Source organism: Nannospalax galili, unplaced genomic scaffold (genome assembly GCF_000622305.1).
Source record: "Nannospalax galili isolate Female #2095 unplaced genomic scaffold, S.galili_v1.0 scaffold1827, whole genome shotgun sequence".
NCBI lineage: Eukaryota > Metazoa > Chordata > Mammalia > Rodentia > Spalacidae > Nannospalax > Nannospalax galili.
This window is the reverse complement of record NW_008355785.1, coordinates 147,140-160,572: the sequence shown is the minus strand read 5'-3', so window position 1 is coordinate 160,572 and position 13,433 is coordinate 147,140. Positions and strand designations below refer to the sequence as shown.

At 54.9% G+C, this 13,433-nt stretch overlaps 1 protein-coding gene across 10 annotated transcripts in view; it reads right to left on the bottom strand.

The window, feature by feature from the left end:
* The window catches only part of Spaca6 (sperm acrosome associated 6), a 16,049-nt gene that overhangs the window by 1,968 nt on the left and 648 nt on the right, over window positions 1–13,433 (bottom strand). For 3 of the 10 annotated variants that reach the window (XM_029556247.1, XM_008853368.1, XM_029556248.1), the window contains exons 1-4: window positions 9,122–9,505; window positions 7,790–7,867; window positions 1,060–1,128; window positions 446–469 (exon numbers count right to left, since the gene is read on the bottom strand). In XM_029556247.1, the coding sequence (XP_029412107.1) occupies window positions 446–469; window positions 1,060–1,128; window positions 7,790–7,867; window positions 9,122–9,329 (379 nt within the window). In that variant the 5' untranslated portion in view covers window positions 9,330–9,505. Of the gene's footprint in view, window positions 1–445; window positions 2,201–7,789; window positions 8,472–9,121; window positions 9,506–12,825; window positions 12,950–13,433 lie in introns of those variants that run through there. The other 7 variants (XM_029556249.1, XM_029556250.1, XM_029556246.1 and 4 more) reach the window with 6 other exon arrangements.

The window sequence follows — 13,433 nt, the reverse complement described above, 5'->3', positions numbered from 1 at the left end:
CTAAGCCTTTCTTCCCCCCTCCTTCTTTTTTTTTTTTTTTTTTTTTTTTTTGGTCTTTTTTTTGAGGCAGCGTCTCCCCTGTAGCCCCAGCTGTCCTGGAACTCACTGTGTAGACCAGGCTGGCCTTGAACTCACAGAGGTCCGGCCTGCCTCTGTCTCCCAAGTGCTGGGATTAAAGGTGTGTGCCACCATGCCTGGCCCATCCTTTCTATTCTGAGACAGGGTCTCCCTCAGTTCTCCAGGTTGGCCTAGAGCTCTCTTGAAGCACAGTCTGTCTTTGGGCCTCGCTTGGCCTCTGGAGTAGCCCAGATTACTGGTTTACATCCCCAGGTCCTGCCTCTGTGCAACCTCTAGGGCTTCCTGTGGATGTGAGGGCCACCCAGGCTCTCCACCTGCCAATCACCACCTCTCACCAGCCCTTCTGAGTTGGGGACCAAGTCCTTACCACAGGGAGGAACACAGGCCTGGGCTGTGGAGAGAAAGGAGGTATTAGGAACCAGGGCATCATGGAGGGATCCACCCAAACTCCTCCAGGGAGTCCTCCCCTCCAGAGGGCAGGACCCAGGCTCCCAATGCTACACTTGGGTGGTAGAGCCAGAAACACTGTTCCTAAGGGACAGGGCCAATTCACCTCGCTTCACCCAGAGGGTAAATAAAGCAAGGCCTAGTGTTTCAGTCACAGGGCCTATCGCTAGGGATCTAAGAGGGGTCACATGGGGGTGGGGTTTCCATCCTAGGTGTTCCTTCAGGGTACCTGGGACTAATTAGGAAGCCTGAGCTAGCATAGAGGTGTAGCCGGGCTAGAAGCCAGTCACTGTGGACACACAATTAGAGGTGGCTGCCTTTGAGCACAGGGCTAAGAATCCCAGATGAGGCCTGGGTGGACATTGGTCAGGACTCCCCCTAGATCCACTCTAGGACAGGAAACCCACTGGTCCCAGGGTTTAAGGCCAGATGTACAGTATAGTTCAGACAGCTCATGTGTGCATGTTGTGCATGTGTGCATATGCGTGCATGTGTGAAGAGAGCAGATATGGGAGTGGCTAAAGGTATTTTTACCTTCTTTGAGCTTTAAGATGGTCTTCTTCATTTTTTCTGCAGCTTCAGGAAAGACAGCCTTATAGGACCCTGGAGAGGGAGGCGGGGCCTTTGTATAAACAGCCTCTCCTAGTGTAGTCAACAGGATTCACTGTGCTGTCTTTTGCCTCTCCCCCACCCGTCTCCCCCATAACCACATTGTTCTCTCCCTTCCCAATGGTCCCAGGGAAACGCGTACAAACCCTCCAAGGCTCTCTTTCTGCCTCCGGACTCCAACAGGATAGAAACCATTTATCTTAGTGGAAAGAGAGGATAATGATCCAGATCCTCTCCAGCTTACCAGGTCCTACAGGGCTGCCCTGGTTTCCTCTTTCCCTCCATCCTGTTAACTTCCTTCATTTAAAAACAGCCACAGTCCCCAGTACCCCAGGGCCTTTGCACAGGCTCGTTCTCATACTCATTCTCCATGTCTTAACATCTGTCATCTCAAGGGTTTGGCTCATCTAGGACCTCATCAAACTCCGTTTCTGGTCTCTCATCATGCCCCATTCACATCATGTGTGGGCTTCACCAGTTTGCAATTGCATATATGCATATATGTAAATTTGATGCAAATCTGATTACAGATATGTATATGTTTTTATAGATCTGCTAATGACAAGTCCACCCTTTTGGTCTATTTTAAAGAAATACTGTATTAATTCTTTGAGAATTTCATACATTGATACATTGTATTTTAGATCAATTCCCTATTCCTCCCCCTAACTTTTTCAGCTCTACCTCCTAGTCCCCCAACTCTACTTCCAATCCCATGTCCTCTTTCTTTGCTTTAAATAATCTACAGAGTCTAATTTATGCTGTCCATCTACTCACAAACATTGAACCATCCACTGGAGCATGGTTAACCCACCAGGAGCCAATCTTTAAAGAAAACTGACTCTCCCTCCCCCAGGAGCCATCAACTTGTCCAAAGCTCCTCCGTCAGGGATCGGGGCTGATGACCCTCTCCCCTCCATTTCAGAATGCTGACTGTTGTGCAGGCCACAGCGTCTTCTGTGAGTTTGTAAGTGCGGTGATCCTGTCATGCCCAGAAGAGTTGAACCCTGGTCCTCCTTCACCTCTGGCTCTTACAGTCTTTCTGCCCCCTCTTCCTTGATGGTCCCTGAACAGAAGTACATCTCTTAAGTAATTTTCCTTTAGAACAGAACCTTCAGAACTCACAAAAGGACTCTGAGTCTTACAAACAGCTCAGTAGATGTGTAAATTCTAGAATCCAGCTGAACTGTAGACCACCAGCAGTGTCCTAGAATCCAAATGCATCCCCCGGTGTGATTTACCCAGCCAGGAGAGTGGGTGTTTTGTTGTTGTTGTTTTTTTAATGAATTGGTTGCCAACATAAAAAACTGAGACAGTCACATAAAACGTTTAGCATCTCTTTTAAAAAAATGGTCAAGGGGCTGGAGAGATGACTCAAGGGTTAAGGACACATACAGCTCTTGCAAAGAATCCTAGCTCAGTTCACAGTATCCACATTGAGTGGCTCACAACTGCCTCTAACTCCAGCTCCAGGGGAACTGACGTCCTCTTCTGGCCTCCAAAGGTAAGGCACTCATGTGCACCTATATCCACACACACATATGCACATCATCTTTTTTTAAAACACAAGGAGCGCTGTGAAGCAAGAGGCCACAGCGAAACAAGAGGCCACAGCTCCTTAAGGCAGTGATTATCAAGTCAGTGGCCTCTGCTCCCTTTAAACAGGGCATGGCTGCCTCATGTCCCCAGCCCCAGCCTCCACTCAATTCTACTTCACTCTGGCTCCTTGTTCTGAGTGCCTGATGTTGACGTCCCACCACTGTATTGTCCTCCAGGGTGTAAGGTGGAGCTTTTCAGAGACTAGGGGCAACTGAGCTGATCTTAGAAATCAGGTATCTGGCAGTATCCCCTACCATTCACGTGTGAATTCTGGTTCTCAAAGAACATTACTGTACCTGGAAACAGCATCCCAGAGAAGCCAAAATGAGGTCATCTGGGTGGACTCTAAGTGTAGTGTGATGGTTAATCTTGATTGTTAACATGGTAGGATTTAGAGGTGCCATGGAGACAAACCTCTGCACCCTCAGACTGTGGCCCATAATAAACCTTTTCTCCCCTAAGGTGAAACTGTCAGGTATTCTGTCACAGCGATGAAGGGAATGACCCAAACACATGAATGAAATGGTCAAAGAATGAAGGAAAAAAAAAAAAAAGGCTCAGCGTAATGGCGCATACCTTTAATCTTAGCACTTGGGAGGTAGAGCAGGTGGATCTCTGTGATATCAAGGTCAACCTGCTCTACAGCAGGCAATACACTCATACACACAAAATACAACTCATAAATATTTTTTTTTAAAAAGGCACGGGTTCAAACCCCAGCCCCCACATGGCAGCTAACAACCATCTGTAACTCCAGTTCAGAGGATCTGATGCCCTCTTCTGGCCTCCTCAGGCATTGCACACACAGGTGCATTTACATACACACAAGCAAACCACTCATACAATATAAAATAAAAATAATCCCCCCTCCCAATAATTTTTAATGGCACAGAGCATTGCAGAGGGGAGCTACTATGAAGAGGTTAAGGAAGCCACATGTGGCGGCTCACGCTCCTGGCGAGGGAGGATCTCAAGTTTAAGGCCAGCTTGGGCTATGTAGTTTAACTCTTGTCTTAAACAAAAAACACCTCACAGCTGTAAATCCCAGCACTGGGGAGATGGAGGCAGCCTAAGCTATATAGTGAGACCTTCTCACAAAATAAGAAAAATAAAAATTAGGGAAAGGGTTCAAGGTCATATAGCCACAGGTTATATAACCATTCACACATCTTTTCTCTTTTCTAAAATATTTGTGTCTGTGTGTGTACTTGTGTGGGTACACGTATCTGCACACCCACAGAGATCAGAAGAGGGCATCGGGTGTCCTCCTCTGCCTCCCTCTGTCTATTCCTTTGAGGCAGGATCTCTTCCTGAATCATGAGTTCATGTTTTCTCAGACGGACGGCAAGCCCCGGCAAGCCCTTGTCTTCACCCACCTTGGAGCTGGTATTTACAGGTAAGAGATGCCTGGTGGGTTCTGTGGATGCTGGGATCCAAACTGCAGTCCACATGACTGCCCAGCAGGTACCCTTAACCACTGAGCCATCTCTCTCTCTCTAGCCGCTTTCTTTTCTGGTTTTGTTTTGTTTTTTTGAGACCAAGTCGCATGTAGCCCTGACTGGCCTCAAACTTCCGACATAGCTGAGGATGACCTTGAAATTCTGATCTTCCTGCCTCCACCTCCTAAGTGATAGGATTACAGGTGTGTGTGACCATGCCTGGATTACTATTACTACCATTATTATTAGCATTGCATTAGAAGCAGGGGCTTCCTGTAGCCCTGATTGGACTGGAACACCCTACGTAGACCAGGCGACCAGGCTGGCCTCAAAGACGCCCCTGCCTCTGCCTCCTGAGTGCTTTGGATTAAAGGTAACACCACTAAACTTGGTATTTTCTTTTCTTTTCTTTTCTTTTCTTTTTTTTTTTTTTTTTTTTTTTTTGGTCTTTTTGAGACAGGGTCTCCCTGGAGGCCCAGCTGTCCTGGAACTCACTATGTAGACCAGGCTGGCCTCAAACTCACAGAGATCCGCCTGCCTCTGCCTTCCGAGTGCTGGGATTAAAGGCGTGTACCACCACGCCCGGCTATTTTCATTTTTTAAACCTAATTTTTAATGTGTGCCCATTCGTGTGCGTATGTGCCCACACGCGTACATGTGTATGCAAAGACCAGAGGGTGATGATGGGTGCCTTTCTCAGTTGCTCCCCACCCTCAGACCAGGGGTCCAGACCCCAGCCCTCCTCCCTCAGACCCAGGGTCCAGACCTGGCTAAAACTGTTTTTGAGACAGAGTCTCATGTTGCCCAGGCTGGTCTCAAACTCCACATATAGATAAAACTAACCTTGAACTTCTGGTCCACCTGCCCCTGCCTCCCAAGTGCTGGGATTATAGTGTGTGCCACCGCACCAGGTTTATTTGGTGCTGGGAGATGGAACTCCAGGACTTTGTGCATGCTAGGCCAAGTACTCTACCAATTAAGCTACATCCCTAACCTTAAACTCAGAATCCTCCTGCCTCACCTTCCTAAGATCAGGATGAGAAGCCTGCACCACTGCAACTGGCTTAGGTACAGTTCATGTTTCAGATTACTGGATTCAGGATGCTCACCCTGTACACACACTACCCACTCTGTGGTATATAAACAGAGATGTTATCATTTGTACCAGCACAAAGAGGCAGCACTAGTCGGGTTCAATCAAATAGAAGTCATCCTTATGCGTGCATGTGACTGTACTTCTGGTCCAGCTCAGTCCTAACCTCCCCATCTGGAAAGTGGGGCTTTAGAATGTCATCATACAGGGCCAGTAGGGGAATGTTTCTCTTTTAGGGGAATGATTAGCATAAACTATTCCACAGACACAGCATGCCCATGCACCAGCAAGCCTGGCAATCATACCCTGATCTTCCTTCTCCTCCACCCTCCCTACCCCACACACTCCACTGAGTCTTCAAGGAGACCTTACCTGTACCACCTCGACTGTCTGCTCACTATTTACAAACTTCTCACACGTGTCTCCACCTCTGCACTGGCCCCATGTACTGCTAGATGATCTTACTAAATCCTACATCAGATCCTATCTGTGCAACATTCTCTAACAATTACACTATCTGCAAACTCTAAGTCATTCCAAGGGTCTACAAGTGTGATTCTCTAAGACCATCATCATCATCATCATCGGCATCCACGTGTTTATCTGGGGGCCTCACCAGGGAATGACTGGTCAGAAATGGAGAGCCACACCTAGCCCCTCACTGGGGGATCCTAGGCAGGGGCTCCACCACTGAGCCACACCCCAGCCCCTCACTGGGGGATCCTAGGCAGGGACTCCACCACTGAGCCACACCCCAGCCCCTCACTGGGGGATCCTAGGCAGGGCCCTACCCCTGAGCCACACCCCAGCCCCTCACTGGGAGCATCTACTGCCCACACCCTCAGCGTCCTACTTTACTTCCCCTTTACTGTCCATGGTCCAGCCTTTAATATAAGCAACTCCAGAGCAGACCATTTGCAGTTTGGGTCCCAGTTGTGTCCCCACTGGTCATTCTGGCACATTCCATAAGCCTCTGATGAACCAACTGGACCATCTTCTCCCCTTGTCCAGTCTTGCCCTCTGTAGAGTCTCAGTAAGTCTGTCTACACTCAGAGACCCCGTTCTTCCTCCACTATTAGCCCTCTGTGGCTCCCCAGCTGCCTCGGCCTTACGTCCCCTTGACTGAACCCACCCTCCCAGTGTCCAGGAACCTCGTAGAGGTCACCAGGTCCAGTCACAGTCAGTATCAGAACATGCTCCTCACCTGCCCCTGTCCAGCTCTTGCGCCCCATCTCCAGGGATGATGCTTCTGCCCATACAGGCAAGAACCCAGACCCCAGACACCATCCTATAACCCCACCTCTCTCCTCCCCTGACCTCCAAACAGTTCCATCAGACCCAGGCCTGGCTTTCCTTTCCCTAGCCCCTTTCTCTTCATCATGACCCAGACCTGTTGTCTAGCCTCCTGGTCTCTGACCCCAGCTGGTCTCCACTCTCCCTCTCTCCAAGGCTCTGCCCCACAGAGGATCCAGAAAGGTCTTCCACATCCAGGTCTGCACTTGGTCTTTCCCAACCTTCCTGGAAAGGTGACAGGCCAAGTGGGAACAGAGGGTATTTCCCGGAATGCTGTACTCCTTGCTCACAGGTTCCTTGGGTCTCCCTTTTGGACTGGGAACACACCTCCAAAAAGGAGGGATCTATCCATTCAGGGAGTGCCACTATGGAGAATAATTCTGTGTTCACACGACAGCACTCCCTGAATGGACAGAGCCCTCCTTTTGGGGGCTCTCTGATATAAAACTTGGTGAGAACAAAGTGAACACTGAAGAGGTAGAGAAAGCAATGCCTTGATGGCACAGACACTGGTTTATCCTCAAAGAAGAGCACCAACCATCTGACACTTCCATATTACCAGTGGCATTCCTAGAGAATGTGCGCCCTGTGGCTGGGGAGACCAGCGATTACTGCTAATGATGTCTCTCTGAAACACATCCCTAGGGCCTCGAGGGCCTTCTGCACTGCCAGTGTCTCCCATGTCCCCACAGGGGTCTACCCATAACTCTCCATGTCCATCACCTAAATGGCTGATTCTATTGTTCCTACCTATGAGTCTCACACATTGCATTCAAGGGTGGCTTTGTTAGCTGTGAGAAGTATGTGTGCTGGTCAAGGGGATGAGGCCTGTCTCAGAAGGGACCACTCCCTCCCAATGAGCTCTGACCACCCTAGAAAAAGAGGATGTCCCACTCTGGGGAATGAGGATATGCCACCCTGGAGGCAAGATTTCCCACCTTAAAGATGGGTAAGTGAAGGCCAGGCAAGGGGCAGGGCCATATCCAGATCTCAGAGCCAAGACAGTAGGAACCACAGCCAGGTCCACTTGACCCTCCCAGGACTTTGGACCACTGATTGCTCCTTTGCTCCCTTTGATTCCTTCCCATCTGCACCTCCATGGATCTCCACAACAAATAGCCCAACTCACACAGGTTCCCAATATCACTCAAGATCACTGTCCCAACCAGGAGCTCTTATCCCTTTTCACACAATCCTGGGGGGGCCCCGCCCAAACTCCATTAGGACTCACCCTGGGCAGCAGCCACTTCCTGGAGGGAGAGTATCATCTGTGCAAATGCGTCATGAAGGTGGCCCCTCTCCTCATAATCTGAGGGCAGATGAGAGGCAGGCTGAGACAGCAACAGAGCCCAAACCTGCTGCCAGTGCAGACTTCCTAATGTCTGACCTGTGGCTGGAAGTCTCTGTCCCCCACCCCGGGGTCCATGTCTATGTCCCCCACTTTCTGGATGCATTCTCGATGATTCATTCTCATTCACATCGATCCATCTATTCATTCATTCTCGGTCTCTCCACTCTCTAGGTCTCTCTCTCTCTCTCTCTCGCTCTCTCTCTCTCTCTCGTCTCAGCCCACCTGGGTTTCTGTCCCCCTGGGTCTCTGTCCCTGTGTCTGTCTGTCTGTCCCAGTACCCAGCTCTAGGTCTCTGCCTCCACTGTCTCTCCCTGGATCTGTCAGCTTCTGTGGGTCTCTGTCCCTCTCCCTGCGGGTCTGTCCGTCTCTCTCTGGATCTCACTTGAAAGTCTCCATCTCTATCATGTCCCCATCTTACGGAGTCTCTGTGACAGCCGCCCCCCACCTCTCTCTCTCTGGGTCTGTCCCCCCTTCTCTTTAGATCTCTGTCCCCCACCTGTGGGTTTCTCTTTCTAGGTCTGTCCCCCACCCCAGTCTCTAGTCCCTCTTCTCTGGGTCTCTGCTCCCCTCTGACCACCCCCTCTCTGGATTCTACACTCTGTCTCTCTCATTCTCCCTCTCTGGGTCTCTGCCGCTCTCTCTGGATCTGTCTCTCTCTGGGTCTCTGTCTCTGTCTCTCCTTAAGTCTCTTCTCCTATCTCTGGATCTGTTTTCCACTCTCTGGGTCTGTCTCCCTCTCTCCCTCTCCCTCTCTGGGTCTCTGCCCCTCTCTCAGAATCTCTGTCTCTCTCTGGGTCTCTCTGTGTCTCTCTCAGGGTCTCTGTCTCTCTCTCTCTCTCCAGGTCTGTCTCTCTGGGTCCGTCTCTCTCTCTGGGTCTCTGCCTCTCTTTCTCTCTCTCTCTCTCTCTCTCTCTCTCTCTCTCTCTCTCTCCCTCTCCTGATCTCTCTCTCCCTCTCTCAGACCAGGGTATCTGCCTTTCTCTCTCTGGGTCTCTGTCTCTGGGTCTGTCACTGTCTCTGGGTCTCTGCCTCTCTCTCTCTCTCTCTCTCTCTTCCCCCCCCCCCCCCCCCCCCCGGGGTGCCTACTTCCTGTCTCCCCTCTCTGTCATGATCCTGTCTTGGGCCTTCCTTCCACGCTCAGTGATTGTCTCCCAGCCCCAGACCTCCCCTCCCCCTGACCCCAAGGCCCTGGTTCGATGGGCATCTCCTTACTTATTTCTACATCTGAGAGACCCCCAAAGGCTGCCGTGAGGGCCTCCTCACACCGCCCCACCTGGGGGCCCTCTGTGTCCACAAACATGTGGCAGAGGCGAAGGCGCTCGGAGTAGCCGGTGAAGCACAGGAGACAGGCCCACACCGATGCCCTGAACACCAGCACGGCCAGCAGGGCAGTGCCCACTGCCAGGCCCACAAGGGCCATCACAAGGGTCTTCGGGTCTAAGGAGACACTTGTGACCTTTATGAGGTCACAGTGAGGGGGAGGGGCTGCAGTCTTGACTTCAGAGATTGAGTCTCAGCTGGTTGGTCAAATGTCAGACTGGGTCCAAAGGAAGGCTATCAGGGGTCACCAGCAATCCCTAAGTTTGTGGCTGAGCCAGACGCCAGGCTCCCAAGAACCTCACCTGTGACCTTGGATGTGCTCACAGGTTAAAGGGTCTCAGGGACCCAGAGGCCGGCAGTGCAGCTATGGTGGCCCAGGCAGGCCGTCTTCCCCAGAGCGGGGAGGGAAGAGATGAAGACATATATATAAAGGCCCTCTGAGCCCAGGATAACAGAAAGAGAAACTAGGGACCTGTGCACAGTGTCCCAGCTGAAGAAACAGAAGCTTCTAGAACCCCAGAGCGGGGGCAAGGGACAGAGAAAGCAACAAGGATCTTCTGAAGGCCAAGTGAAGATGCTGAGGACACAGGACCTGGGGTCCCCACCGCCCGGTCCCGTGCAAGGCGCAGCCTGGGGAAAGCTAGGAGGCCGTATAGTGATCTCCTCGGGTGTCTTCCTCAACTATACAACCTCCTACCTCAGCCCGGGGGGCGCGGCAGGTGGACAGACTGACAGATGGACAGACGGGGCCAAGACCGCTAGGGAGGGTGGGGAGGGCCGGGGAGGTCCCAGCCGCGATGGTGAGCCCCCGACACGGACCCACAGACACGAGCTTGTGTGCGGCGAAGGCCCCGCAAGGTCGGTTCTACGGGTGGGTGCCAGGACCCAGGAGTCAGGGCCCCCGGCCCCCTCCTCCCCAAGGAACCCAGGAATCCAGATCCCACCTTCCTCCCTATCCCAGGAATCCAAACTCAACCCTTCTCCCTCAATCCAGGCCCCATCCTTCCTCCCTCAGACCCAGGGTCCAGGCCCCATCCTTCCTCCCTCAGACCCAGGGTCCAGACCCCAGCCTCCTCCCTCAGACCCAGGGGTCCTCCCCAGCCTCCTCCCTCAGACCCAGGGGTCCAGACCCCAGTCCTTCTCCTTCAGACCCAGGGTCCTCCCCAGCCTCCACCCTCAGACCAGGGGTCCAGACCCCAGCCCTCCTCCCTCAGACCCAGGGTCCAGACCCCAGCTCTCCACTTGCAGACCCAGGGTCCAGTCAGGCACCTCCCTCCTGGAGGACAGACCTAACTTCCTGGGTGCAGGAGGGAGGGCGCCTCACCTGACTTTAGTAACACACTCCCTCCCTCCCGCATGCACAGGTTTCAGACCCAGGGCTGAACTCATAGGCTCCTGGGTATCTCAACTCCTCAAAGCCTCCCTGAACACTCTTCCCTTCTTCCTTTCGGGGCCATGACACCACCTAGAGCCACAATCTCCTAGACTGCTCTCAGCACTACCTGCACCCCAGAGCCTGCCCGAAGGGAAGCCAGCCACTAGGTCAAAGCCAGCCCGCTGCAGGTGGGAGGAGCCCTGGGAGCAGGACCCACCCTGGAGCCCAGAGCCCAGAACTGGTCCAGAGGGAAGCTCCGGGTCCCAGGCTCCAAGTCCATCTTCCTGTTTCCCTTTCTCCGCCCATTTTTTTTTTTTTTTTTCGGTTTACCTTGTTCTTTGAAATGTTCTACCTTACCTGACCAGGCTCTCCCGCCCTATCTGCACGCCCGGTCCTCACTGGGTCCCCGGTCTGTCGGTCCTCCCCATCCCCCCTCCCCTTCCTCCCAGTCTCCTCCTTTTCTCTATCTTCTCCAGTCTCCTCCGGCTTTGTGCCTTTTTCTTGGTCTCTGAATCCCCCCCCCACCCCCGTTTTCCAGTCTAGCCTCCCTTCTCTCCCCCCACTCATCTCTCCCAGTCTCCTTCTCTCTCCCTGGATCCCGTTCTCCCTCTCTTTCCTCCTTCCTTCCCTCCCAGGTCCCCTTCTCTCCCCCTCCCTCCCCTCCCCCATCTTCTCTCTCTTTCTCCTTCCCTCTCTCCCTCCCTGTCGCTGCTCTGAGCCAGGTCTGGAGCTGGGGGTGGGGTGGGGGGTGGTTCGTGAAGGGGCCCTAGGCTGGGGTAGCGACCTGCTGAGGAGGGGGAGGAGAGGAGGGAAGGGGGCGGAGGAGGAAAGAGGGAGGCGGGGGGGCCAGAGACGGGTCTGCAGCCTCAGCTCCCGTCCTTTCCCTCCTTCTTCCCTACCTCCCAGACCCTCCGGCGGGGGCGAGAGTCAGGCCAAGGTGGGGAGGAAGGGGAAGGGAGGAGGCTGCCCACCCCCTCCAACCAACCTGGCCCAGAGCCCAGGCCTGGGTTCCCAGCATGCCCCGGGGCTGCCTGGGGCCTGGGGGGGGGGCGGTGAGGAGAGCCGGGAAGCTAGAATCTTAAAGATTCTCGAGACCTAAGCATCTCCCCCAACATCCTAGCCAGTTTCTCCTGGAGGGAAACTGAGGCTCACAGAGGCGGCTCAGGGCTGGTTGAAGGTCGCTGCCCCGGGCATAGGTGCAACTCCCTTGGGTCCACACGCCTGCTTTAAAGGTGGGGTAGTCACTGGACTTCCCCCCTCCCCCTCTTTGTGGACCCTAGGGAGCCCCTAAGGGTCAGAGAGCAGACCCAAACAGTCTGGCACCATAGCAACCAGCTGGCCCCGCCCCCTTAACCCCTGGAGGGCTGGACTCCAGCTGGGGCTGTGGTGGGGGGGGGCTCCCGGGTTCCGGAGGGAAGGAGCCCCCACCGCCCCCAGTACAGGCAGTTAAATATTAAGATGCCTAGGGCACTGACTCTTGGGTTCTAGGGAAGAGGATGGAGGGAACCGTCTATGCTCCTGGGGAGAAGAGACCTGGTGGCTGGACCATGGCCTCCCGGGTCTAAGTGAAGAATCACCTGGGGCAGCCTGAGCTAACGGCAAGCTAGGGCTGGAATTGAGGGGGAAGGGGCTGGAAGGTAAGACTCTTAGGTCTCAGGGAGGAGGGGCCGGGGCCTGGAATCCCTGGTCCCCTGGGGAACCTGGACGCTGGGCCTCTCCTCCTCCAGACATCCCCTGCCCCCGGCGCTGACCCGGGCCCGTCTGGCAGCCCAGACAGCCTCCCCCTCCTCCTCAGCCCCCTCCCACTCGCACGGCTCACCCTTGACCCCGCCGAGCCCCGCAGCCCTATCTCTACCCTTCCCCCTCCCCTCCAGCCAGACGTTAACCCTTCGGCCGCCGGAGGCACCTCCAAAACCAGACTGTTCTTCCTGCACCTCCCCGAGAAGCCTCGGGCCTCTCTGGTCCCCAGTCCTTTCCACCCTCGGATCCTGCATCCTCCCTCCCGAATCCAGGACATCCTCCAGGCCTCGGAGGCAGCCTCGGGACCCCAGAATTCGGATCTTCACCCCCACCCCCCATCCATCAAAGATTCAGGACCCCCCCCACTTCACCACCACCCAAACCCAAGCCCCCAGCGGGCTGCCTCCTCCGGCCGGGGGGACACACAGGTACCCTGGAGATCGGCCCGGCTCCCCATCCCCCTCGAGTTCCGCAGACTCACGGCTCCGCGGCTCCAGCGTCGCGGGGACCCGGAGTCCTCGGCCAGCCCCAAACCCAGGTCTCCATCCTCCTCTCCCGCCTCCGCCGCCCGCGGCCTCTCCCCTTCCTCCCGCCAGCCCCGCCATCCTCCGCCCCCGGTCTCCGGCTGCCTCCGGCCGGTGCCTCCTCCCGGCTCGGCGCAGGGGCTCCCCCGCCTTGGACCTCGCGGGCAGCTCGGCCTCAGACCGGCCCCCTCCCCGGGGGGCCCCCGCCCGGCCCCTCCCCACCGCCCGGCCCAGTCCGGCCTGCCTGCCCGCCCCCCCTCCTGCCCCGGAGCTGGCCCCGGTCCAGGGGAAAAAATTCCATCCAGCCCCGGGGAGGAGGAGCGGGTGGAGGAGGGAGCGGGGAGGGGAGGCCGGGCCAGGGGAGCATGACGCCGCGAGCTGGGAAGGGACAAAAGAGGCCGGGAGGCAGTGGCGGCAGGCTCCCTCCCTCCTCCTCCCCGGCCGGTGCAGGCTGGAAGCTCCGCGAGTTCCCTCCATCTCTCCTCCCTTCCAGTCGCTCGGACCTCCTCCCTCTTATTGCCCCCCCCCATCCTTCTTTCCGGCCTGTCTCTGCATCTGTCCTTTC